This window comes from Equus caballus, chromosome 14, assembly GCF_041296265.1.
Source record: "Equus caballus isolate H_3958 breed thoroughbred chromosome 14, TB-T2T, whole genome shotgun sequence".
Classification (NCBI taxonomy): domain Eukaryota; kingdom Metazoa; phylum Chordata; class Mammalia; order Perissodactyla; family Equidae; genus Equus; species Equus caballus.
This window is the reverse complement of record NC_091697.1, coordinates 44,391,701-44,419,179: the sequence shown is the minus strand read 5'-3', so window position 1 is coordinate 44,419,179 and position 27,479 is coordinate 44,391,701. Positions and strand designations below refer to the sequence as shown.

The 27,479-nt window shown below is 45.9% G+C and overlaps 1 protein-coding gene across 5 annotated transcripts in view; it reads left to right on the top strand.

The window, feature by feature from the left end:
• ABLIM3 (actin binding LIM protein family member 3) overlaps positions 1–27,479 on the top strand; it is a 148,358-nt gene that overhangs the window by 15,012 nt on the left and 105,867 nt on the right. For 3 of the 5 annotated variants that reach the window (XM_005599308.4, XM_070233035.1, XM_070233034.1), the window contains exons 1-2: positions 23,824–23,997; positions 24,382–24,481. In XM_005599308.4, coding sequence (XP_005599365.1) covers positions 24,469–24,481 — 13 coding nt within the window. In that variant the 5' untranslated portion in view covers positions 23,824–23,997; positions 24,382–24,468. Of the gene's footprint in view, positions 1–23,823; positions 23,998–24,044; positions 24,482–27,479 lie in introns of those variants that run through there. The other 2 variants (XM_023617463.2, XM_070233036.1) reach the window with 2 other exon arrangements.

Genomic DNA, 27,479 nt, shown 5'->3' with positions numbered 1-27,479 from the left:
TTTACATTTTTGGATCTGATTTGCTAATATTTTGTTGAGGGTTTTTGCATCTAAGTTCATGAGAGATATTTGTCTGTAGTTTTCTTTTCTTGTGATGTCTTTGTCTGGTTTTGGTATTAGGATAATTCTGGCCTCATAGAATGAATTAGGGAGTATTCCCTCCGCTTATGTCCTCTGAAAGAGATTGTAGGGAATTGACATAATTCCTTCCTTAAAAGTTTGGTAGAATTCACCAGTGTACCCATCTGAGTCTGGTGTTTTCTGTTGGGAAGGTTATCAATCATTGATTCAATTTCTTTAATAGATACCTACTCAGATCATCTATTTCTTCTTCTGTGAGTTTTGGCAGATTGTGTATTTCAAGGAGTTGGCCCATTTCATCTAGTTTATCAATTTTGTGGGTATAGAATTGTCCATAGTATTCTTTTATGATCCTTTTAATTTCCATGAGGTCTGTAATGATATCCCTGGTATCATTTCTAATATTAGTGATTTGTGTCCTCTCTCTTTTTTTCATAGTTAGGTTGTGTTTTTCATAGTTTTGTAGTTAGTCTTTCATAGTTGGCTGGAAGCTTATCTATTTTATTGGTCTTTTCAAAGAACCAGCTTTTGGTTTCATTGATTTCCTATTTTCAGTTTCATTGATTTCTCCTCTAATTATTATTATTTCTTTTCTTCTGCTTACTTGGATTTAATTTACTCTTCTTTTTTATGTTCCTAAGGTGGAAATTTAGATTATTGGGTTTAGATCTGTCTTATTTTCTAATATATGCTTTCAATGCTACATATTTCCCTCTAGGCACTCCTTTCACTACATCCCACAATAAGCTATGTTTCTATTTTCATTTAGTTCAAAATATTTTTTAATTTCTCTTGAGATTTCTTCTTTAACCCATGTGTTATTTAGAAGTGTGTTGTTTAGTCTCCACATATTTGGGGATTTTCCAATTTTCTTTCTATTATTGATTTCTAGTTTAATTCCATGGTGGTCTGATAGCAGAAATTACATTTCTGTTCTTTTAAATTTGTTAAGGTGTGTTTCATGGCCCAGAATGCAGTCTTTCTTGGTGAATATTCCATGTGAACTGAAGAAGAATGTGTATTCTGCTCTTGTTGGATGAATTAGTCTATAGATGTCAATTATATCCAGTTGTTTGACAGTGTTGTTGAATTCAACTAGGTCCTTACTGATTTTCTAGCCTTGAATCCATCCATTTCTGAGAGAGGGGTGTTGAAATCTCCAACTGTGATAGTGGATTCATCTATTTCTCCTTGCAGTTCTATCAGCTTTTGCCTCATGTGGTTTGACTCTCTATTGTTGGACTCATACATGTTAAGAATTGTTATGTCTTCTTGGAGACTTGACCTCTTTATCAGTATGCAATGCCCCTCTTTATCCCTGATAACTTTCCTTATGTTGAAGTCGGTTCTGTCTGAAATTAATATAGGTACTCCTGCTTTCTTTGGATTCGTGTTAGCATGGTCTATTTTTCTCCATCCATGTACTTTTAATCTCACGTGTCTTTATATTTAAAGTGGGTTTCTTGTAGATAATATATAGTTGCATTGTGTTTTTTGATCCACTCTGACAATCTCTGACTTTTACTGGTACGTTTAGACCACTGACAGTCAAAGTGATTATTAATATAGTTGGATTAATATCTACCATATTCATTACTATTTGTTTTCTATTGGCTGCCTTTGTTCTTTTTCCTGTTTTTGTCTTCCACTCTTTCTGCCTTTTGGGGTTTGAATTGAGCATTTTATATGATTTTATTTTCTCTCCTTTCTTACCATACCAGTTATACTTATTTTTTTACTTTTTTTAGTGAATTCCCTAGAAGTAATCCAAGTCCACTTTCAAATAACACTACACCACTTCACAGGTAACATACCTTACAACAATAAAATAATCATAATTCCTTCTTCGTGCGCCTTGTATCATTACTGTCATTCATTTCACCTTTATATAAGTGCATATATCATATATACATAAGCATACATAATTGAATACATTGTTGCCATTATCATTTTGAACATACATCTATTAGATCAATCAAGAATAAGAAAAATAAAAGGTTTCATTTTACCTTCACTTATTTCTTTGTCAGTGCTCTTCTTTTCATTATGTAGGTCCAAGTTTCTGACTTTCATTATTTCCTTCTCTCTAAAGAACTTCTTTTAATATTTTTTGCACGGCAGGTCTGCTGGCAACAAATTCGCTCAAGTTTGTTTGTCTGAGTCTTTATCTCTCCTTCACTTCTGAAGGGTAAGGGGCCTATACTATGTGTACTGTGGTGTGATATTGGGAAAGTAACCTCTGATAAGTTAAATGTGTATGTTACAAACCCTAGAGCGACCACTAAAAAGATATAAATCAAAAAAGTGTATGTAATATTAAATACAATCATTAAAAAATACTCAAAAGAAGGTGGGAAAAGAAGAGAAAGGAACAAAGAGCAAATGGAAAAACAACAAAAAATAGTAACAAGATGGTAGATTTAAACCCAACCAAATAATGACTACATTAAATGAAAATGGCCTAAACTCTCCATTTAAAATTCAGAGACTGCCAGATTGAATAAGGAAACCCAAATATATAAACATAAATATAAAGACATAACTAGATTAAAAGTAAAAGGATGGAAAAAGAAATGCCATGAGGCACCAATCAAAGGAAAGCTGGCATGCTTATGTTGCTATGAGTTAAAATGAACTTCAGAACAGGAATATGGCCAGGGATAAATAGGGACATTTCCTAATAATAAAGGGATTAATTCATTAAAAAGACAATCTTGAAAGTATATGCACCTAACAACACAGCTTAAAACTCATGAAGCAATAAGAATAGGACCAAGAACTAGAAAAATCTGCTATTTTATTTGGACATTTCAACTCTTCTCTCTCATTAATTAATAGAACATGTAAATCTCCCAAAATCAGTAAAGATGCAGAAGCCTTGAACAACACTTTTAATCAACTTGACCTAATTGACATTTATATAGCAAGGCACCAAAAAACATCAGAATAGAGTTCTTTTTCAAGTGCATGTGGAACATTCACCAAGAAAGAACATATTCTGAGACAAAAAACAAATGTCGAAAATTTTTAAAGGAATGAAATCATACAAAGTATGTTCTCTGAGCACAAAGGAATTAAATTTGGAATCAATTTAAAAGAGATATATCTGGAAAATCCCAAAACATGTGCAAATTAGGCAAAGTACTCCTAAATAACTCAGGGCTAAGGGAGAAATCACAAGAGAAATTAGAAAATAGTTTGAATGCAATGAAATCGAAATACAACCTATCAAAATTTGGGGGATATAGCAAAAGCAGTGCTTAAAGGAACTTTATAATATTAAATGCTTATATTAGAAGAGAAGACAGTCTCAAATCAGTTATCTAAGCAGAGTAAATTAAACAAAAAGTAAGAAGGAAGAAGAAAATAATAAAGGTAAGAGCAGAAATCAAATAGAAACTGAATAAATTGATGTTAACTAAACTCGTGGTGATTATTTCACAATATATGTAAGTCAAAGCATTATGTTGTACACCTTAAATTTATGCAGTGCTGTAGGTCAATTATATCTCAATAAAATGGGGGTGGGGAAATAGAGAATAACAATGAAACCAAATTGCTGCTTCTTTGAGAAACCAGTAAAACTCCTCTGGCCCCTCAGACAGACTGCTCCCTGGAATGCAGAAACCACACCTCTGTTTGCACTATCCTTCCAGGACTGAGAGACCAAGGGACATCAGCCTGAACGTCCCTTCTACCTCCTACCAGATACATGAGTGACCTAAAGCCCAGCTCAATGCACAATGCAGCCTTTGATATCCTGGCTGCAGCAGGAGGCCCAGGGAGGATGGGAGGGGCAGCCCAGCCCTCAGGACCCATAGTCCTTGCACTGTCAGGCTCTGACTGGGGCGCAGAGCTCCTCCCTGCCTCTCTGCAGATTGCTTCATGCCTCTCAGGCTGTGGCACATTCCTCACATTCTGGGATTGAGATACACAGTTGGTTCTTGCGGGGGCGGTCAGGGCGGGGGAGGAGGACAGAGAGCATCCCAGGAATCAAGGCTGCTGTTCTTGCTCCCTCCTGACTGCCTTGGCTCATGCTGCCACTGGGAGACGGAGCCCCACCCAGGCTCTCTGCAAACACCTCCCTTGGCTGTTCGAGTGAAGCTGGAGCTCTGGGCACAGCATCTCCCCTCACCCCCAGCAGCATCCAGGAGCCAACCCCTCACTGGTGAACATGCAACCCCTAGCCGCTGGCTCCCAAAGTCTTGGTCAGAAGGAATCCGGGAAATCTTCTGATGGAGTGCAGCATATTACAGATCAAAGGATGGAGGACCCAGCATGTTAAGGCTACAAGTATGCACAAAAACTGGTCACACCAGACCAACCTCTTTTCCATTTTGAATAGGCAATGAAGCAAGGGAATGCAGTTGACACAGTGAGCTGAACTTTAGAAAGCATCCCCCGAGATCTTGCAAATGAGATGGAAAAAATATGGGCTGAATGCAAATAAGGGTAGACAGATTGGTGACTGATTTAAAGACCACTAATAAATTACTTAATGCGTCCTTGGATGCTATTTTCTGAGCAGGTTCTTAGTCTCAGCTCTCATTCCAGTCCAGGCCAAAATGTAATGAAGTCTTGAATGAAGGCACAAGTTCACTCCTTTAAATAATATTGAATGATCGTCTACTCTGTACCGGGCCCTAGTGACACTATTGAGTGAAAACAGAGCCTCTGCCCTCACAGAACTCATGAGCCGTTGGTCAATCGAACGGTCCCACAAAGGGCTGTTCAGGAAGGGCTGTGTCAGGGAGGAAGGTAGGTACTCTCAGGGCGTATGAAAGGGGAGTTCCATCTAGGCGGGGAAATCAAGGAAGGCTTCCCCACAGAAGTGACTCATAAGCTACTACCTGAGAGATAAAGCGAGAGTTACATAGACAAGAACAGGAGGGAAAAGAATTCCAGAGAGAGGGACCAGCATGGCCCTCAGAGGCCCTGGGCTAGGAGGGAACATGAGCAGTGTGAGAAATGAAAGGCCAGTGAGCAGAGGGAGCAGGGAGCCACAGGGGCTGCATGCATCTTCTAGAATGTAAGTGCATGAGGGCAGAGAGTTTTTATTATTTTGCTCATAGCTAGATCCCCAGTGCCTAGGACTGCACCTGGCACATAATAGGCACTGAGAAATAGTGAATGGATGAATGGATGAATGCTGATGTGTGAAGCTGGTAGAGTACGTAAGGGACATGAACAGTAGAAATTGTGTAGGGTTTTAGGCAATGGGATGTCGCGAACAGATTTCTCTGTTTTGTGAGATTAGCCTGGCTTCAACGTAGTGACAAGACTGAAAGGGGCAGGAGTGGATGTATGGGACCAGCTAAGATAAGACTTCCTCTCTGGATGAAGGCAGCTCAAACTAAGCTGTGGTACCCCAGAGAGAATGAAGCGAAGGGTATTGAGAGCTGTTTAGAGCATTCAACAGGCATGCATTGGTCACCTACCAGATGCCAGGCATTAGTCTAGGCAGTGGAGATTCATCAGTGAGAAAACAGATGAAATCCTTGCCCTCAAGGATCTCATAGTCTAGTGAGAGGATAAAGATAGTGAAAATCACAAATAAATAAATAATGGAGTGAGTTATATGATGATAAGTACTGTTTAAAAAAAAAAAAGATTGGACTGCCAAGGTTCAGAAGCTGCAATTTTTATTAGAGCAGAGAGAGAGATGGTCACTGAGAAGGTAACAACTGAGCAAAGATACAAGGACATAAGAGAAGGACTCACGGACATCCAGAAGAGCATGCCAGGAAAAGAGGAAGAGCCAGTGCAAAGGCCCTGAGGCAGGAGTGTGCCTAGCATGCTAGAGGAAGACCAGAGTAGAAAGTGTTGCTTGAACAGAGTGAGTCAGGGTGAGGAACTGATCAAGGTTGGGCAGGAAGGAGGGAGCACCTAAAAAGAAATAATTCAAGAGTGTTCAATAAAGAAAAGAGCTATTTACAAAGCTGCAGACAGAGTTAGGGTAAACCAGCAGGGTCAGGCACTGGAGAGTTGGGAATGGCTAGAGGTCTTTAGCACGCCCTGGCCAGGAGGGGCCAGCAGAGAGCAGGGTTCCTGGAACCTGGAGAGAGCGGGCTGTGGGCGAGGGCTGCTGACAGGAGGTGTGGTCTTCGGTAAAGGCACGCAGTCATGGGCCACAACCAGGCTGAGAAGGGAAGGAAACAGAGGACTGAATACCCCAGCCTCTCTCAGCTCCTGTCTCCCACTCCTGGACTAGTGACTGCCATCGACTGTTCCAACCACAAGCCAAAGGGCAGCAGAGCATGTTGGAAGATTACTGTGGCCAGTGTCCTGGGGAAGACAGCAGGGTGGAAGAAGCTGGGGCATGGATCTGGGGGGACAAAGGGAGAATGTCCAGGGCAGATGGAGGAGTGGGAGATGAGGTCAGAGAGGATGTGGTTGTGTACAGCCTGCTGGACCATTTTAAGAATGTTGGCTTTTACTCCAAGTGAAATGCGGAGCCGCTGCAGGATTTGGGACAGAAGATTGATAGGATTTGACCTATATTTTGTAAAGAATTCCTCTGGCTGCCCTGTGGAAATGGACGGTGGCTGAGGGAAGGGCAGAGGTGGAACCTGCTGGCCCTGACTTGGACCATGGTGGTAGCAGCAGAGGTGATGAGAGCTCTGATTCTGGATACAACCAAGGAGATCCAACAGGATTTCTGGATGGATTAAGCATAGGATGTAAGAGAAAGAGAAGCATCAAGGATGACAACTAATGTTTTGGCCTGAGCACCTGGAAAAATGGAGTTGCCTTCCACTGAGATGAGAGGGCGTGCAAGTGGAGCTGACTTCGCCAAGTGGGTGCGTGGTGGATACATTACGTTAAGCCTATTAGACATCCAAATGGAGATACTGAGTAGATATTTGGATACACTAGTTTGGCGTTCATAAGAAAGATCAGGACTGAAAATATAAATTTGGGAATCATGAACTAAGAAATATATTGGAAATATGAGAAGGAAGAAGCACTTTCAAATGGAGAAACATAGAAAGCTTCGTGGAGGAGGGGGTATTTAATTTGCATCTTGAAGGTGGAATTTTGACAGCAGAAATAAGTCAGCAGAGCATTCCAGATGGAGGAAAAGCCACCAGTAAAAATGCTAGGATAGGAAAGTGCCGGCAAGTTTGGGGAAGGCCAGTAGAGTTGGGAGGGGCTGTGGGCTTGCTGTTAAGGAAAGTCAGAAGCAGAAATGGAACTAGAAGGTGGTTCCTCGCTTCCAATTCATTCATATATTTGTCACTTACTCATCGAACATTTATTGACAACCTGCTTGGTGTAGGGGCTATACTCTGTTCTGAACATTAATAATAAAAACACTTATTGAGCACTAATTATGCACTCAATGGAAAAATCACCATCAACAGAATGGGAGAAAATATTTGCAAATCATATATCTGATAAGGGGTTAATATAAAAAATATATAAAGAACTCATACAACACAACAGCAAAAAAAAAACTAATTTAAAAATGTACAGAGGAACTGAATAGATATTTTGCCAAACAAGACATACAAAGGACCAAGAGGTGCCTGAAAAGGAGTTCAACATCACTAATCATCAGGGAAATGCAAATAAATGCCACAATGAGCTGTCACCTCACGCCTGTGAGAATGGCTGTCAGCAAAAAAGACAAGCGATGGAGAGGATATGGAGAAAAGAGAACACTGTGCACTGTCAGTGGGAATGTAAATTGTAAAATGTCCAGCAGCTATGGAAAACAGTATGGAGATTCCTCAAAAAATTAAAAAGAAAACTACCAGATGAAATCACTACTTTGAAGAGATGTCTGCACCCCACATTCGTTGCAGCGCTATTGACAATAGCCAAGACATGGAAACAACTGAAGTGTTCACTGACAGATGAATGGATAAAGAAGTTGTGGAATGTGTATACAATGAACTATTATTCAGCCATAAAAAAGAAGGCAATCCTCCCATTTATGACAACATGGATAGGACTTGAGGGCACTTTGCTGAATGAAATAAGTCAGACAGAGAAAGACAATTACAATATGCTCTTACTTATATGTGGAATCTAAAAAAACCCAAATTCATAGAAACAGAGGACAGATTGATGGTTGCCAGGGGCAAGGAATGGGGGGTAGGGGAAATGGGTGAAGGGGCCCCAAGGTACAAACTTCCAGTTATAAAATAAAGTCATGGGGATGTAACGTACAGCATCGTGACTATAGTTAATAACACTGGATTGTATGTTTGAAAGTCTTCAAAGACCTCATCACAAAAAAAAAATTTTTGTAAGTATGTGAGGTGGTTGCAGTTAATTAAACTTATTGTGGTGATCATTTTGTAATATATCCATTTATCAAATCATTATGTTGTGCAGCTTAAACTAATACAATGTTATATGTCAATTATATCTCAATAAAACTGGAAGCAAAAGTAACTTTTAAAAAGATGGGAAAATATAAGAACAGTGACCCTCCCCCAAAAAACAAACAAAGATTTATAGAACACCTCCTTCATGCTGGAAACTGTTCTAGGTACGAGGGCCAGAGCGGTGAATGGAACCCGCTGAGGTTCCTGCTCGCGTGGAGCTTTCAGAACAAGGTCCGCCCGTCCAGCTTTAGCAAGGGTCCACCTGGGAGGGATGCTGTCTTTCCAGAGACTCATCTCCAGCCCTGGTCCAAGGGCCTCTCATCTCTTGCCTATTTTCCTCTCTACCCTCTACATCAGACTCCCAGATGAGAATCCTATGGTTTTTATAACTAATGCTTTATTCCAAATTTTGTATTTCCATGATGAGTCCTCTTTTTATGTATTATGTGTATCTCTGGAATAAATTTTCTGTCAACAAAGGAAAAAAAACAAAAGAAAACACTTCATTTAATCCTTACAACACCCCTTAAGAGCAATACTAACATTATCTTCAGTTTAAATATGGGGGCTGGGGCCCAGCCCGGTGGCGCAGTGGTTAAGTTGGCACGTTCCGCTTCTTGGTGGCCTGGCTTTCTCCGGTTCAGATCCCAGGTGCGGACATGGCACCACTTGGCAAAAGCCATGCTGTGGTACGCATCCCACGTATAAAGTAGAGGAAGATGGGCATGGATGTTAGCTCAAGGCCGGTCTTCCTCAGCAAAAAAAGAGGAGGATTGGCAGTAGTTAGCTCAGGGCTAATCTTCCTCAAAAAAAAAAAAAAAAAAAGATAAGGAGGGGCTGGCCCTGTGGACCAGTGGTTAATTCCGTATGCTCCACTTCAGTGGCGTGGGGTTCTGGGCATGGACCTACACACTACTCATCAAGCCATGCTGTGGCAGTGTCCCCATAGAAGAACTAGAATAACTTACAACCAGGATGTATAACTAAGTCCTGGGGCTTTGGGGAGGGAAAAAAAAAAGAGGAAGATTGGCAACAGATGTTAGCTCAGGGCCAATATTCCTCACCAAAAAAAAAAAGATAAGGAGAGAAGCATCCCAGTGACTTGCCCAGCTCATTTAGCCCACAGAGCCCGGCAGGTCGGGGTGCGAGCTGGCCAGTGTGACTGCAGGGCCTGGTTCTCACTGCTCTGCTTGGCGCCTGACACTCCGTCAGGAAGACCAAACCAGCATCTGTGGCAGTGCAGCCTGGCAGCCACCAGAAGGGCAGATTGCCAAGCCATGGGCAGGGCGTTCTCCAGACTTTCGTCTGCAAGGGATGCGGAACGTGCCCTTGCCAAGGGTCAGCTGAGGAACTGGCCCAGCAGCTCCGGGTGGGGAGGCAGGACTGCTGACCCGCTGACCAGGGCAGAGGTCACCAAGCTGCCGGCTCTGACTTCACCTAGGAGAGCTGACTGCTCTCCAAAACATCAGTCTCCTGTTTCTTGGCTCCCGCAGCCAACCTGGGGTCAAGGGCAGGCGAAGCCCCACCCTGAAGGTCAGGAGTGAAAGTGTCCTTAGACAGTAATGCGTCCACTCTCTGTGTCATGTTCTCCTCCAGCCCATCTTAAGAATGAGGAAACCGAAGACCTCAGAGGCTGTTCCACTTGTTCTCTGTTTTCCTGGGATGTGTGTGACAAATCCTGCACTAGACCAAACCTCAGGACTCTCAGGGCAGTGCTCCCACAAAATGTCCTACCTCTCATCAGTTCACCTTCCACAATTAAGTTCCCTAGTGAGCAGGCTGGGAGAGGATGGGGTGTGTGTGTGTGCGTGTGTGCGCGTGCGCGCAGGCATGTGCCAAGCCCAGGACACGAGTCCAGGACTGACACTCCCCACCACTCCCTGGGAAAGGAATTTCTCCTCAGCCCAGCTTCTCTCTCAGGGAAATTCAGGTTTGCAGGCATCCGACCCAGTGAACAGCACAGGAAGGAGGAGCCCCTCTGGCCAGCGAGGTCCCTCAGGCATCTTTCCTGAGACACTCGCACCTGGGCACCCCCAGGCTGTGCTGGGAGGTCGATGGCAGCCTGGCTGGAAAGAGTGAGAAATGGAAGGAACTTAGATGCCTGTCCACATGGAAGTGGCCCGATAGTGATGGCGTATTTAGTCAGCCGTGAAAAAGATTGGAGCAGGTCTAGACGTAGAGTCAAGAAAGATCTCGATGACATATTATGGAGCAAAACCTAGAGAAACTTGCACACAGTGCATAGAGTATGGTCCCGTTCATGCACAAAAGCAACCTATGTATGTGACTTTGAATGTACAGAGAAAGGGTCACAGCAGCCTGATGATGGCGATTCGTTTATTCACTCCACGGATGTGCGTCCAGTGCCCTCTCCTGCCCTGGCGCTGTGCTGGGGGAGGGGATCAGCAGAGGGCGGAGCAGACGACGTCCCTGCCCTCTAATTTATTTGTGAATGTGTTGTTCTAAATACACACATAAACGCAAGAAGAAGGTGGAGGGAGAAGAGAAGGGGGAGCAGAAATTCATGGCTAAGTACCGTGTGTTGAAAGAGCTCATGGAGAGAAGGCCCGGGGTGTCTCCTGAGGCTGTCACATCACAGCACGCAACACCGGTTCCCAAGCACAGTGTCCACAGTGTCTTGAGAGGGGGAGGAAGTAAATGAAGTAATATTATATTTTCTGCAACAGGCGTATTCCAGTCACTGAAGGTGCCACACCTCCCGTGGTTTCCTGAGGCCCACACAGAGCACGGCCTGGTGCCCGCTGGCGGGCTTCTGGGCCCATCTCATGAAACGTCTGCGTCGTCCTCCCTGAAGGTGGTCACCTGAAGTCTACACTGTTCTCTGCCTGATCACACATCTCCTTCAGGCCCGTGTCCCCTGTAGCGAGCCAGCCATTTAGAGAGCAACCTCCTCATTCTCACTTCTTGAAGGTGTGCTCTGCTGCCCACACAGACCAACCGAGAGCAGGTGACAGAGAGCAACAGATTCACAGTGGGACACGCCCTTCCCGTCTGGCCTCCACGCTGTCCTTGGCCCTGTCTTCTGGTCTGCACAGAAAAACCGACGACATAAGTATTGGCAATGATATAGCAAAAACCTTGCTCCCGATTTGACATGTTCTTACTTCTCAATAATAAAGTGGCTCATCAGAGTTGGAGTCAGAGCCCTCGGTTCAAATCCTGGCTCTGTCAGTTTCAAGCTATATTCTCTTAGGAATACTTACTCCTATGTAAAAAAACCCTATTAGTAGTATTATTCAATGGGCATAATAAAAAGGCTTTCCTCACAGAATAGCTGTACAGATTTAAGGTGTCTGAGTTTTTTCTTGTGCAAAGTTTGCACACATGTGTGTGCATGAATGTGTCCGACTCCTTGTTCTGCAGTTTTAGGCACTGCCCATGCACCTGGAACGTGCGGGTCTGGCGGAAGGGGTGCCCAAGCCAGCAGAATGTGCCTGGCAGTCAGGAAAGAGAGAAAACCTCAGTTCCAACGAGAAAGCCAACATGGAAATGCATCCAAGCAACACCAGACCCGCGTGTCCTCAGAGATTCTTAGACAGCTTCCTTTGGTGTTGCCTCGGACCAATAGCGCCCTGGCAGTATTTCTCTCCTCTTGCTCCTCAGCTGGTTAGCATCTTCACTCGACTTGGGTGTTGAAAGCTATTTACTTAGGAACAAAAACTAAAGTTATATAGTCAATTATTTTCATCGTTATGATATTTGGCTTCATAGTCTAATGAATCTATTTTAGCGATAAGGAAGACAGAGTTGTCTCTATCTCGTTCTCTATCTCGTAAATTCCAGTGGGCCACTTTGAGCAAACTAAGCACTTCCTCCTTCAGTCCCTTCCGCTCTTCCCTCCGCGGCATAGCGTGGAGTCCCCACACTAGGCCAGTCTTGCTCCCTTGAAGACTCTGGCCAGGTCTGTCTGGAAGAGGCATGCCCAGGTCTGCATCCGGCAGTCCCCGTGTGCCCTGTCCAATACACAGCCCCGAGGCACTGGCCCCTTCCACATTTCACTCACTCTCCTCCTGTTGTAGCCCACATTAACATCAGCAGGTGACCCAGGAGATGGTCCTCACATCACACTTTGAGAAACGTGCCACGGACCAGCCCCGCACTTCCGACTCACTTGGACAGATTTATCAAAATGCAGATTCCTAGACCTCGCCCTACCCAAGAATCAAAATCTCCGGAGAGAGCGTCCTTGGAAACTCTTTACATACTTCCTAGGTGATTCTGACTAGCTGAAATTTCAGCAAATACTGCCACAGGGGTCCCTTTCACGGGGACAAGGGACAGGGTACAGACGTCAGGGCTCTGCGGTCAGCGGCTGTCCTTTCTCAATCTTCTGATCCTCTCCAAAATTAATGTAAAGCCTTAGCCAGCAGAGGGCAGCACAGGCAGGGCATTTGAGCTACAGAGAAAATCTGCGGTGACCTTTCTGATTCTTCACAGGTAAAATGATCACAAATAACAACCTATAATTGGACAGGGGGGTCGCTGTTTATGAAGCTCCTCCAAAATCACTGCCTCCTTCCATCCTCGCACCGTGCCTGTGACGCAGGAGGGCTTTGTGTCAGTGAGGAACATGTCTGAGAGCAGCCAGGTGACTTCTCTAAGGCCTTATTGCTAATAATTGGCAGAGAAGGGTTTTCCCACACATCTGTGGTGAGGGGGGGACAGGGGAGGAATTACACACAGTAGGTTCATCATTTAAAACTTATAAGAGAACATGAACCAGAAACACACACACGTACACGCCACAGCACAACCTTCACTCCCAAACCTCACCTCCACTCAGCAATTCTGCCTGATAATAAAGTCTAGTTGTTTCTGATCTACACAGAACCACTTCCTGTGGCAGTTAAGTCAACGAGTGGAACAAATTTATCATCCGCGCGCTTACACGCCCAGTCAGCGACAGTGAGCATGAGAGAGAACCATGTAAATACGTGGGCTAGCTCTTCTCAATTCTTAAAGTGTATTGTAATTCCATAGACAACTCCTTCTCAAACGTTAAAGTGCCACTTGGCAATCTAATTAAAATCCAGATTCTGACTCTGCAGGACTGAGGCAGGGCTGAGTTTTGCATTTTCTAGCCAGCTCCCACGTGATAGGATGGCTGCTGGTCCTGCGACCACATTTTAAGTAGTAAGGCCACAGCCTATGTCAGCCGCTGCTGCTCCTTTCCATGGAAGGCGGCCTTCAGTTCGCATGAGATGGGAGCAGTGGAGCTGCCAATCCCTAGTTCCTTGTCTTTCACTGTGTGAGCATCTCTCCCCATTGAGAGTAACTCTAGTAAACACTAGACACATATTGTTCCCACTTGGCCCCTAAACCAAGCCCATTGATTAATCTCGAACTCACCTGAAGAAACTATGATTGTTCCGTAGCTCCAGGCTTCTAAGTCATTCTGAGGATTACTTTAACTAAATGAGATTTTGAGGTGCTAACCCCCGATGTGATGGAGTCCCATGTATACAGCACGATCATTGGCTTGGAGCAAAGGAGAGTTTTTTGTGAGTGTTTTGTTTTGTTTTAGTTTTTGTCACTCAATTCCAGTGGTTCTCAACCAGGAGCAATTTTGCTTCCATGGGGACATTTGACAAAATCTGGAGACATTTTTAGGTGTCACAACTGGCTACTACCTTCTAGTGGGCGGAGGCCAGAGATGCTGCTAAACATCCTATAACACACAGGACAGCCCTCCCCCACAAAGAATTATCCAGCCCAAAATGTCAATGGTGCCACTCTAGAGAAATCCTGCTCTATTCGATCCGCTTATATTGATCCATATCTTTGGCAACTTATTGAATGATATTTGAGTATTTCCACAGATCAGAGGAAAGGAAAATATTATAGGCATCATTCAAATTGGACACCTTGCTTGGCATTGAGCAGGAAATTTTGGTGGCTGCAGGGTCCACTGGTTGGGTTTGAACGCCAGTTCTGCCATTGACAAGCTGGATGGAATTGGACAGGTTACTCAAAATCTCTCAATTTTAATTTGCTCAATCTTCAAATGACTATAAGGCCCACGAGGGACTGTCTGTTCTTGGGGCAGCAAAGTATATACATTCTCCCAGCACAAAGTAAGTGTTTATGTGTTTATCAAATGAATGGTACCTGACTCGCTTACAACATTTTTTAACGATTGCAATCATTTTTTTAATCTGACGTGGGCTGCCACTTTTCAAGTCTTGATTAGAGACTTGAAGGTCAGGAATTACTATTATTAGCTGCACCCCATCCTGGCAGAGCCAGACTTGTGCCCCAGGATAGGATCTTGTGCTACACATGTACCGGTATTGGCTCTAGGAGAGACTGTAGGCTCCAGCATCAGACGGCCTGGGTTCAAATCTTGGCATCACCCCTACATGAGCTTAGACGTTTGGTTTACCCTCTGTGTGCCTCAGTTTCTTCATTTGAAAAATGGGGGTAACAACAATTCCTCCCTCACAGTGTGCTTGGAAGAATTAAATTTAAGTGAGACGATGTATGCACGGCCCTTCACGCAGTGCCTGACGCACAGCAAGCTCTCAGTGAAAGGAGGCTTTATTATGCTTTTGGCCTCCAGCCTCCAAATCAAGGGCACCTGCTCAGTTACCTCTCCAAAGAGAAGCAGAGCCACAGTCCTGAAATCAGAACCTGGCCCCCGAAACTGAGCTGACCCGGCTCCCGGATGGAAAGTCAAGGGCTCACCCTTCAAACTCTCTGCTCCATGTGCCTGAACGAAGGGGAGTGGAACAAATTTCCCATACTCTTCTGCATGCCCACTTAGTCATATTCAGAATACAGCCCCAACGACTAGATACACAACATTTTCATTCTGCTAAAAGGCCAAAGGATGCTAATAAAGACGTCAAAGCTGAAAATTGTTTGGAGAGCAAAGAAACAAATGAGGAGAGAAAACTGCAAGCTTTGATTCAATAATGAATTTTGCATAAAGGCCTCAGTATTACAGTGCACCAGAGACCATACTGCCACCCAATCTGCATTCCATTTTTTATGAGAGAGAGGAAAATGGAAAAAAAACAACTGACATTAGGAGCATATTCAAGAAAGTATATTCAAGCGTATGTCTTGATTTGAGCACGTGGATCCAAATCATTTATATTTTATAGCCTAGTGAAAGCTTGGAGCTGAAAAGAAGCTTCTAGTCCAGTTCCTTCATCCTTGAGATGAGCAAATTGAAGCATCTGGGCATTAAGCAACAGGCCCCACTCTTTCGGCATCATAGAGGCTGAATTGGGAAGAGGATCCATGGGCTTGTCCCTTGGTCCATCCTGCCTGACTTGGATCTGACTCCTGACTGGAAGGGCTGGAAGGAAAGCTGGAGTCCTTCTCCTCCAGGTGCACTCTCCTCACTGAGCTTGTGAAGTTCACATAGTCATTCAAGTAATCTTTCCTGAGCACTCAGCATGTGCCAGATGCCGTTCCTGGTACTTGGGCTGAGGAGAAGACAGGACAGGTGCCCGTTCCCAATGTACCTACCTTCTAGTGGCAACACGCTCGATAAAAGTGCACTGATAAATTGTGCAACATAACTTCAGGCAGGGTTCTGTGCTCTAAGGGAAATGAAACAGTGCATCGTGGCAGAGAGGGACCAACCGGGGAAGGATGACTGGGAAGGGCCTCGAGGAGGCAACATTCGCTAGAAATGAGATCTGAACCATGGGAAGGTGCCATCATGTGGAAGTCAGAGGGAAGAGGGCTGAGGGCAGAAGGAACAGCAATCACGAACGCCCGAGGCAAGCATGGGAGGCAGAGTGAACGGAATGGAAGCCAGTGTGGCTGGAACAGAGTGAGCAAGGGGGAGGTGCTAGGAGAGGAGGTCAGGGTCATGGACAGGTAGCATGCTGGGGCAGTGGGCACTTGCCCAAGGTCCCCCTGGAAGGTAGAAGCAGGACTGAGATTCGAACAGGAGCCTCCAGGCCCACCGTTTCCGTGGTTCTGTGTCAACTGTGCTGTGCTGACCTTTCCATCACGTTGAGTCACCAGGTCAGTTACAGGAGGACCTTGCTGCCCTGGACTCTGGGCACACTGTGCTCACACTCAGGACCGGGCATGGGACAGGCCTCCAAAGGTCAAGGGAGCCCCTTGTAGCAGACTGACTGGACAGTCTGGAGATGGAAAGTGGACCCCTGCCTTCCCTTTAGTCACCGTGACGCATGCAAGGTTGGTTAGTCATGAAGCAGTCCTGCCAGCCCAGAGGAAGGGCTCAAGAGAGTCTAAGGCCAATTTTTTCTCATTATTATTAATTTTTAATCACACAAGGACTCATGAATACATTGTCCTTATTTTTTAAAAAAGAAAGAAACGAAATAAAACACCGTCCCTTAGGTTAATGTCCCTTAGACTCCTCTTCTCCAATCCTGTCCGTCTTTTCAGTGCCCCAGCTCTTTCAACAGCTAAGTGGAAAGCCTTCCGGACCTTTTGTTATGCTCTGAAATGAATGTGTGTGTACTCCTAGGAAAGTAAGAGTGATTTTCATGGGTTTGTTTTAATACCTTGTGGCATATTGTATGTAGTGGCTCTGCAACTTGTCCTCGCCCCCACCAGACGACAGGTCTTGAGTAACTCTCCAGGTTATCGCGTACACACCCACTCACTGTGCTAATTGCCATGTAATATTCCTTGGTATGATATGTCACAGTTTATCTCCCTATGAATTGTGATTTAAACTGTTTCCAATTCTCTTTGTATTACAAATAAAATAATGCCGCCATGAAGTTTACTGTCTGTCCCCCTTGTGCATCTTCCTCCATGGCAGAGGAGGACTTTACTCCTAGACGCGATTCCCAAATGGAAGCGGAATCAGTGGTGGAAATTTCTAAGCACTAATGGTTGTCTATACTGCAGAGACCTTTCCTTACCACGACAGCCCTCACCATTAACTCGCTGCATGACATCAGCCGTTCCCAGCGCCTTTGGGACTCCGTACAAGGAAGAACTTACTTTTGCCGAACTCTAAGAATTCTCACAGTGACGGCAACCTAAAATTCTAGGATTGTGGGTAGTGGGCCTGTGGGGTTCTCTCACAAGCGGGGGTTTAATTCCCTTTCAGAGGTTACAAGGCATTTGCAGGAGGCCTGTGGGTTGCAATGTATCTCCCCAAGCAGTGGAAAGCACTTCAGTGTTGTTCCTGGGGAAATGACTAATGCACACATGCCGCCAACTTCTGCTTGCCCTTTTCCATGGCCTTCCTGGACATCGGGGGATAGGATGTCACCTTCTGCAAATTCCGTGTAAATGCCTGAGCTTGAATCGCTAATTTATAACAAGATGAGGGAAAAATAATCACCACCTACTTTGCATCAACTTTAGTTTATGAAGCACACAGTTTCTCATTTCATTCCTGGAACAACCCTGAGATATCCACAGGACAGAGATAATTATAATGTATATTATAATAATGTTTAATGGACACTGTTTTTCATTACAGCTAAGCAGATTGAGACAAGAAGAATGAATAGGTTGCTCAAGGTCACACAGCTAGGAAGTAAGGGCAAACGCAGAACCCAGGTCTTCTGATTCTCCATCCTTTTCTCTCACACAGGCCAACATTGGACTACCCAGCTGTGTGGCCGTGAAGACCCATTTGTAATCCTTAATAACCAGGAGGGACATGCATCCTCAGCAGATTCTAAAGGATTTAGTGGAAGACCGTATTCAGAGAGAGAATTTAGGTCTTAAAGAGCCAAGTGAATATAGAGGGAAGAGAGCCAAATTCAGAGGAAGAGGGCATGGGAGTTGATTTAACTGAATTCTAAGAAGAGATGAATAAGTCCATGTTGCCTGAGAGGCTTTTATTCCACCCATTAATTAAAGACACTCTCTGGGATACTTTAGCTAGACTGGTCATGGAAGGCCTCTCTAGGGAGGCGGCGATTAAGCTAAGACCTGGAGGGTGAGGAGATTCAGCTTTGCAAAGAAACAGGAGAAGAACAAACAGGCATAGGGAACAGTGTGTCCAAAGTTCCCAAGATGGACAAGCTCACTGGAGGGCCAGGGGATCCCTCTGTGTGGGGAGAGGGAGCATGAGACAAGGTGGGTCCCCTAATGACTGTCCTGGGCAGTCAGTGCTGGAGGAGCTCAGAGGATGGCTTCCAGGAGAAGATAGGACCTGAGGGATTCTGGAGGAAGATGATTGGCTTTATTTGAGGGAAGCACAGCAGAGGAGGGCGCTACCAGCAGAACTGTAGGCAGAGGAGAAATTATTGGTGAATAATGAGTGCTACTCAGTCTCTTCATCTGTAAAATGGAAGAGCAGGACGGAAGGCTCGCCGAGGTCCCTCTTAGATTGGGTATGCCAATACTGAGCCTGGAGAAGGTTGGCCAAGGGAATGGCAAGGTTGAGTCCAGCTGTCAGATCTTCCAGATTCCCATCTGGAGCTGGCTCCACCCCAGCTCCTCTCTTCTGCTGGCAGGGTGACCATCAGGAAGGAGGCTGAGGCTGTGGTGGGATGTGAGTGTGAGGCCCTAGCAGAACCCCACAGTGGGACCATCTGCCCGGAGCTCCCCCACATCCAGGGCGGCAGCCGCCATACTCTGATCTCAAAACCATTCCTTTGTTCCCCCCAGAAGCTTCCCAAAGACTTCAAAACCACTTTGATTTTTTTTAAACATTTCTCCAAAAAACAATGTGAGGAACAAGAGGAAAAATGTGGCCCCATCACAAAGCTGTTACAGCCAGAAAAACAGGCCCATGTCCTGCCAATACCATCTAGGTTTCAGGGCTTTCCAGGGAGAAGAGGGGCACAGATGTGGAGTTAGGGAGCACCATGCACAGCACTGTGTCCTGGTGGGACATCCACTCTGCTCAGGGCCAGGGTCTCAGCACAAACGAGGGGTGCCCCTGGGGATCAAAGTGCCCTGCACCAGCCTAGACCGTGGTCAGACATTCTGCCAAACTCCAACCACAGGACACTTAAATGTCGAGAGCCAAGAACATTAGAGTGAAAGGAACCTCAAGACTCATCTGGTCAAATCCTCCATTTATAACGTGGAAACTCAGGCCCAGAGAGGGTCACCTTGCAGGTCAGCCAGGTTGTTCCAAGTTGAACAACAGCCAAAGCATCCTGAGCACTGACCAGATGCCTGATGCCGTGCTGAGCCAGGACATCTGTCCTTGCTGTTGACACTCCCAGAGGTAGGTGTTGCTATGATCCCTGCTTTACATGTGAGGAACCTAAGGCTTAGAGAGATTAAGTCGCCTGCCTGAGGGCACACAGAGTAGAGCCAGGACTCTAATCCAGAGTATTTTATCCCACTGCCCCTGGGTTTCACATCCTTCTGCACCAGGACTGTGAGCAGGATCTCTGACCTCCCAGCCCAGCAGAGCCACTTCCATCCCAGGCCCATTAATCCTGGACATGGTCTTGACCATCTGCACCCTACTCAGCTCTCGTACAAAGAAGCCAATAGATCCATCACCGGCAGCCGGTGTTGCCTCTGCTAGGACCTGTGAATCTCTCTTTTGTCACTTAACTCTGTGCCCTCTCCTTCCCCACCCCGACCCTACATCAACTCAGAATGGCTGCACCTTCTTATTCAGCCTCAGTTCAAATGTCACCTGTTGTGGGAGACATCCCTCTTTTAATGCTATTCTGCCTTCTCATCACCAGTTTTACAGATGGTAATCATAAGTCTGTGTGTTTATTTATGTATCTTCTCTTCTATGTTTCTGCCAGGCACAGTGCTGGACATGGAATAAACACTCAATTAGAAGCTGTTGAATAAATGAGTGAATGAAGAATGAACTAAAAAACCTTAATTCTTCTTCAAATAAGTGTCTGCCAAAATTTCTCACATCTTGTACTTGTTCAAGCAATTTTGTTAAACCTACATGATCCAAAAGTTTATCTTGATTCAAGGTAATTAGGATTGTGTCCTTCCAGGTCATTTTCTGTGTATTGTAGGTGTATGTACATAGTACCTATATGGGATCCCATTTGCAGAAAAATAATTTAACTATTTTATATGATATGTGTATTCTTTATGTTCTATATATTATGTATTATATGTATTATGTTCATAAATACTTATGCCCATAAATATACATTATCCTAAAGAAGAACATACTTACTTTTCTGCAATTTTCTTTTCTTATTTAATCACGTACCATGAAATCTTTCCTTGGAAACACATGTACACCTGTCCCATATTATTTTTAAAAACTAAAAATAAAAGTACTCACTCTTGGTGGGATACTGAAATAGAGTGGGGATGGCAAGTAGAAACTATCGGACCACAAGCACCTCTTCCCACCATTCCCACGCCTCACGGGCAAGAAGGATTTTGTATTCAAGATGAGGATAAATGAGAGTGTATTCACGAACGGACAGGAGCAGCACCCAAGTGAGGTGAGGAGGGGGCAGGCTGATGTGGAGGACAGAAGTAGGATGGGGCCAGGGGACAGAAAGAGATGACCCCAGTTACAGACAGGAAGTCAGGAAACATGGGGGCTCTTTGAGGAGAAGAGAAGCATAATGGGGGCAGTCGGGCATAGCAGCCTGGGTGAAGCTGGATCCCAAAGGTTTCCTCTTTCCTGTTGAAGGAGGTGGGGAATTCGCCTCCCAATGGTTTTGCCACCTGGTTTTCCAACACCCAGGAGCATTTGCCTGTTTCCGAGTGAGACTTGTTTATCTCCATTCTAGAGTCTTAAAGTTCAAAACAAACTTCCAAACAAAGGGACCCTCTGCTCCGTGGTTCTCAGCTCCATTCTCTTGCAAGGACAGAGCCAGGATTCTGCTCTCCTGATGACTTTCACAGGTGATTCCTTCGAGAATCCCACCCCCAGCTTCCTCCTGCGTCTTTCCCGTCTGCCTCCGATTGTTGTGGACATCCTCACGGGGGTAGCTTTTTTAGCTTCTTTTAACCCTTTCTTCCTATCCTTATAACTATGCAGGGAGAAGAAGATTTTTCCCCAACAGAAGCTACTTAGGGCTTTTAGAGTAGTCCAAGTCTTCATGGTCTCTTCAAAGGGCTGAATTCATCAGCATCCAGCGGGAGGTACTATTAAAAAGAACCCTAGACAAGTAGAACAGGTCAATTAAGCTCCCTGTAGTTGGAAAACTCTGAGGCATATTTTCATGGCTCCCATTCTATGGAAAAGCCCAACAGGTCTGCATAAGTAGGAAACGCCAGGACTGTCTCTGAGGGTAGGTATAAGCGATGCTAATAATTAGCATACATCAAGTCTTCATTCACCATGCATTACAGTGAGTATTTTAATACACACACCAATCCATGAGGTAGGTATCCTACTACATCCATTTTACAGATGAAGAATTTGAGGCCCTTAGAGGCTGAGGACTTTGCCCAGGGTCACGCAGCTAGTAAGTGATGGAGCTGGTATTGAAAATCAGCCAGGCTGGAAACAGTTCTTGGGCTCTTAACCAAGCCACCACTGGGATTACCTAATTCATGCTTTGCTTAGTTAATTATTGTCTACCTTCTCCCCAAATAGGATCTATGCTTCAGGAGGTCATGGTCCTTGTCTGTCCTTTTCACCACTCTATCCGCGGCTGCCAGCATGGGGCCTAGCACAAAGTAGATACTCCAGAAACGATTGCTGAGTGAAAGAATTAAGGAATGAATACTGTGCTTTTATTTGACTATGCCCTGTAATCTGAAAATTCCTGAACATCGAGGCTTTGAGTGACAACTAAATATGTTCACTGAACAGTACTGTTAATTTTACATATTTAGTTTACCTAACTTTCTACCAGAAAAAAAAATATCTTTTTCCACACATGAGAAGCTAGCAAGTGACATGCAACTTGGAAATTGAATAAGGAATCCCACCCGAAAATGTAGGAGGTCTCTAAAGAGATCTTTTGGAATAATTTAAATATTTCTTAATCACTTACTATGTTTTCAAAGTTATTCCAGGCCTCTGGGCTTTGCGGTAGCAAAGAGTGGTCTGTGAATCACCCGGGATGCTGGTTTAAAATGCGGAGCAAGGACGCAGAAGACTGGGGATCTGCATTTTTGAAGATATTCCAGGTGATTGTTCTACCAACAAAACTTTGAGAGCCACTCTGAGGAGGTCAGGGTTATTCCCCCCCACTGGAAACAAATCCCAATAAGCTTTCAAAATGTGTTTCATATTCATCGGCCCTCCAACTTATCCAAAGATTCTTTCATCGCCATCATATCTTGGGGTCATGAGCCATACCAATAATTTTTACCCTGTGTAAGGCAGACACAAAAGTCATGCTTTGGGGCTGGCCCCATGGCCGAGTGGTTAAGTTTGCCTGCTCCACTTCAGAGGCCCAGGGTTTTGCCGGTTCTGATCCTGGGCGTGGACATGGCACTGCTCATTAGGCCATGTCAAGGTGGCGTCCCACATGCCACAACTAGAAGGACCCACAACTAAGATATACAACTATGTACTAAGGGGATTTGGGGAGAAAAAGCAGAAAAGAAAAAAAGGAAGAAGATTGGCAACAGTTGTTAGCTCAGGTGCTGATCTTTAAAAAAAGTCATGCTTATGTGATCCTGCATTAGGTTCAGAAGGTGACAGGGTAAGCAGTCAGGGAAATGTAAAGAACCCCACCCCACTGAATTAATCATGACCCAAAACATCAGGATATAGGTTTCTATAATACACACCTGCAGGAACTAACTACAGCAACAACAAAAAATACTTTTGGCCAAGAGTTAGTTGGCCATCCAGAAACTAGACGGACCAGTGAGGTTGCCTGTGAGGCCACATACCTGCTGTTTGCCTCAGACGGGGAAGTGTTTCAAGGTGGGGGTTCCTAGATCTACTCTAACGGCTGCACAGTCTTACATCCAGAAAGACCTAGGGCATTCTATCCACAAATATTTATTGACATCTACTACGTATATAGAACAGCCAGGCACTGTTCTAGGCATTGGGGTCCGGTGGTGAACCCCGCTGACAAGACCCACGCTTTCATGGAGCGAACAGTCTAGTAGGGAAGAGAGATGATAAACAATTCTAACAAACAAATCGGTGATAAGGGGCATAAAGGGGGAAATACGGACATAAGTTAGGAGGCTGAGAGAATCCCCCAACGTCTCATCCACTTGTCCAGCCACCACCTCCTACACATGAGGAAGTTGAGGCAGAGACAGCAGCGACCTGTCAAGACTAGACCACACGGAGCTTGTTAGAAGCAGAGTTGCAAGGGAACACTGTCTTCTGCAAAGCCAATCCTTTCTTCACAGCCCCTCCCAATATGACTTTATTTCCCGTCCTTGTCTAGCCCTTAGACCCCAGTACTGAGGGAGGGGAAACAGGCGCTCAAGCACCCTCTCGGCCCCAGGACACAAGGATCCCCTCCAGCCCCTCATCACTCCCCAAGACCCAGGGAGAAGCCCAGGCGGGGCGGGGCCTGGACACGCGCCGGCACGCCCAGCAGGTGGCAGCAGCGAGCAGCCGCGCCCCCCGCGCTGCCGCCCCGCGAGCCCGCGTCATGGATGGCGAGCTCTCCTATTTCGCTTTGCTCGCCTCGGAATTCGAGACCCCAGACGAGGACCAGGATTCATGAACCGGTCGCAGGGGCCCGGGCAGGAGCCTCTGGCTCCCGACGCTGGCCGAGAGGTGGGTCCCGGGGCGGGTCGCTGCTGGCGGAGGCCGGGCGGGGACGCGCTGCCCCGCAGAGCCCGGCGCCCCGCGCGGCCCCCGCCCTGCCTCCCTGTGGTCCACACCCCCTTCGGGTGCCCGGGCCGCGGGGCTGCAATAGTCCGGGCTGCGCGCGAGCAGGCGCTGCCAGCCCCGCTTCTGCCCGGGATTCGGGTCCGAGGGCCAGGAGGAGCGGGGCGCCCGTGTCCTCTCTGCCTCCGCCTCCTTCCTGCTCTCACCTGCGCCTGTTAGTCCGGTCGCCTTCAAGGCCAGCGGCTACAGCCCAGACTGACAGGGGACAGCAGAGGGAGAGAGAGCACCTGAGGATACAGAACTGGCACTGGATGGCCTTTTCACCCCCAGGTGATGAGTGAGGTCGGAAGATCGGAAGATTTAAAAAGCCACCGGGGCCTCTGTTTTGAATGAAAGACCCAGCGCAAAGGCATCATCATGAACACGAGCAGTAAGTGGGTCCTTCTCTCCTTTGCTATGGGAACAGGGTGGGGGCGGGAGGTACAGGAGCCTGCGCTGGGGCTGCCTGGAAGGAGGAAGGAAGCCTGGCATCTGGGTGGACACATGGCCCCCAGACTCCTTCTTGGTCTTTTCTGTGCTCCCGAGCAGAGGGATATGGGTCCAGCTTTTCCTAATTTTGCTAGTTTTATCAGCAGCGCCACTTGCCTCTGCAGGGGAGGCTGCTTGTCTCCTTCTAGCAATGCCTTGGAAGGCCTAGGAAGCAGTTGTGTGGCCATTGTCTGACTGTGGGGGCTCCGAGGGGAGCTCCCCTGCACACAGCTGGAAAGCCACAGAAGGCCCTGCTTGTCCTGAAGCCAGGAGGAGCAGGGAGGCTGGCCCTTGGCTGCCGGGTGGGTGGGTGTGGGCAGGCAGTGGGATGGGAGCGAGCAGTTTGATAAACAAATCATCAGAAGCCACCTTTGGATCTGGAGATTGTGAAATATCCTGCTTCTGTGCTCCTGCAGCCGCGTTGGCCTGAAGCTGATTTCTCCACACACCTACAGGCTTTTTAGCCATCCCTGGAACTAGAGAGAAAAGGGCAAGTCCTTCTGTCAGGGTCTCTGACGTGCCAGAGGCAACACTGCTTTGCAGAGCCAAGACCAGATATTTTGCTGCTGGGCTGAGCCTCAGCTGCTGAGACATGCAATCAGAAATACAAGGCGGTCCAGTCCACTTCTCTTCAATATAGTCTGTTTGACCATGGGCACCTGCTGGGGCACGTGGTCTCGGTGCCACGTGGAGGGGAGGTCTGGGTTCAAGTCCCGCTTCATGCTTCCTGGTCATTAGTTTGTCTGGGTCATCCCAGCAGCAGATGAGGTTGTGGAACTGGAGGACCCCTACGAACATTCACTTCTCCAGGTCTATGACTTTGTCATCCGTCTCTGTCTGGATCCCAGATTGTTCATCTGTAAAATGAGAAGGGTTGAATTAGAGACCCTTCTAATCTAAGCATCTGCAAGTTTCTTCTGAAAAAACCAGAGGTGAGCAGCAAGGCCAGAAAAATCAGTACCTTCTGAGGTTGTGTCCAGCCCAAACCCACTGTGTCCTCACTGTGCCTCCATTTCAAGGCTGTTAGCATGGAGGGGAGGAAAACAAAGCGAAAGCCACTGAGACGGAAATGAAATATATTTATTTACTATGTATTTGTATGACTCATCTCTCTGCTGTCTTCCTTTGTGTATTACATAGCGAAGCGAAGCAAGCAAGTGTGGCTAGACTCCTCTCCCTCTTGCAGCCAAAGAATTTTGCCTTTTGATTTTGATAGTCTGCAACAGTCCTCTGGCTTCACACCAGGCTCAAGAAAAGAGCAAAATTCCGTAGACCCAGTCACCTGGCGGGCCACATGTTTACATCTGTGTGCTTTCAGACAAGTAAAGATGTGAAGTGCCTGTCACGCCTCACTGTCTCTGGGGAAAAAATGTCTTGATAGGAGTCCTTTCTCACTAAATGACAGAAGAGAAAGATGGCTCATCTATTTTTCAAGGAACTAAGAAATAAGGTAACAAGCAGTTGGCTCTGCCCTTTTCCCTCTCTGGGATCCCAAGGAACTCTTGTCCTGATAGAAACACTGAGTATTCCTGAAAGAAGGAAACGGAGATTTCACTTTTTTTTTTTTTAAAGAAATGACAAATGGAGTTGATTACTGCACAAGATGCGGACTGACAAAAATGCCATTCCAGCTTCATATACTTTTCCTAAGTAAGGAGAGTGTGTTTGCTTTCCAGGAGCAGTGGAAAATAAACAGAGTGGAATGACTTGGGCAGCCTTGGGGGCCCCTGAGTTCCCGTAAGAGGAAGTGCTTCTCCAAAGAACTGCCTGGAGACACAGTGGGGAGACTGAAGCTCAGACTCGGGCTGAGCTGTCACTGAGGCTCCTCCCAACCCTGAGAGTCTGCAAACGAGAGAGAGTAGCAGTCAGACCTCACTCAAGTGAAGGAGTGACGGGGTCCTAAGGTCAGAGGGACAGGGCGTTGGCAGGAGGTCCCTAGCATGACCTGATCTAAGCAAAAATGTTCTCCCCTTTGGGATGTGAAATTCTTAACTTAATCCTCATGCCTGAAATTGACCCTAAGAGAAACTCTTACTCAGTTTTTCTTTCTCTTCCGTTTGCTGGATCCCCACTCTCCACCAGCCACTGTGCTAAGCATTTCACCTGCATGATCTCCCCAAACTGTCACACCCAACCTGTGAGGTGGATGTTATTAGTCCAGTTTTATAGGTGAAACCCTGTGGCTGATGTTCACTAGCGTCTTCAAGTCATGCAGTTAATTGTTGGATTATGAAAGGTACTGGATGTTTCTGACAGTGCGTTCCATTCCTAATCTGTGGTTCAAATGTCACCATTGAGGTGGGGGCAAAAGTGTGAGCTCGTTAGTAAGTTCCTAATCACATCATCTGGAGAAGAGGTCCTAGGACAGCGTGTAAGAACTGATAGGGTCAGGCCCTGGAAACGGGAGGTCTGGGTGCTAGTCCTCCTTTTTTCTTGTGTTAGGTGGATGGTCTTCTGCATGGTTGTCTCATCTGCAAAATAGGAATACTGAGACCTCCCTCAGCGTGGAACGGAGATCCATGTTAATGTGCTGAGTGCACTACGGAGTGTGGTACCTGGGACACAGCCGACATCGTGTCACGATGATGGTCAGGCTGTCATCACCAGCAGTGGTCGTTGTGGCTTTTGTCATTGTTGACTTTATGACATCAGCCAGCAGGTCACTCAACCTCTTGAAAGTTACACGTTTGTCGTAAATTGGAGGAATACCAGAACTGTGATTCTGAGGGTTACACAGGATTGTATGAAAATGCTGTGTGAACATATGTAGATTGTTTTTATTAATAAGAAGCACATGTCTCAGATGGCAAAAAGGGGAGTGCTCAGTCAGCAACTCCTCAGTGTGCATTTTAGTTTCATCAGAATCCTTTCTTCTCAAGTCTAGCTGAGCGTTAGTATGC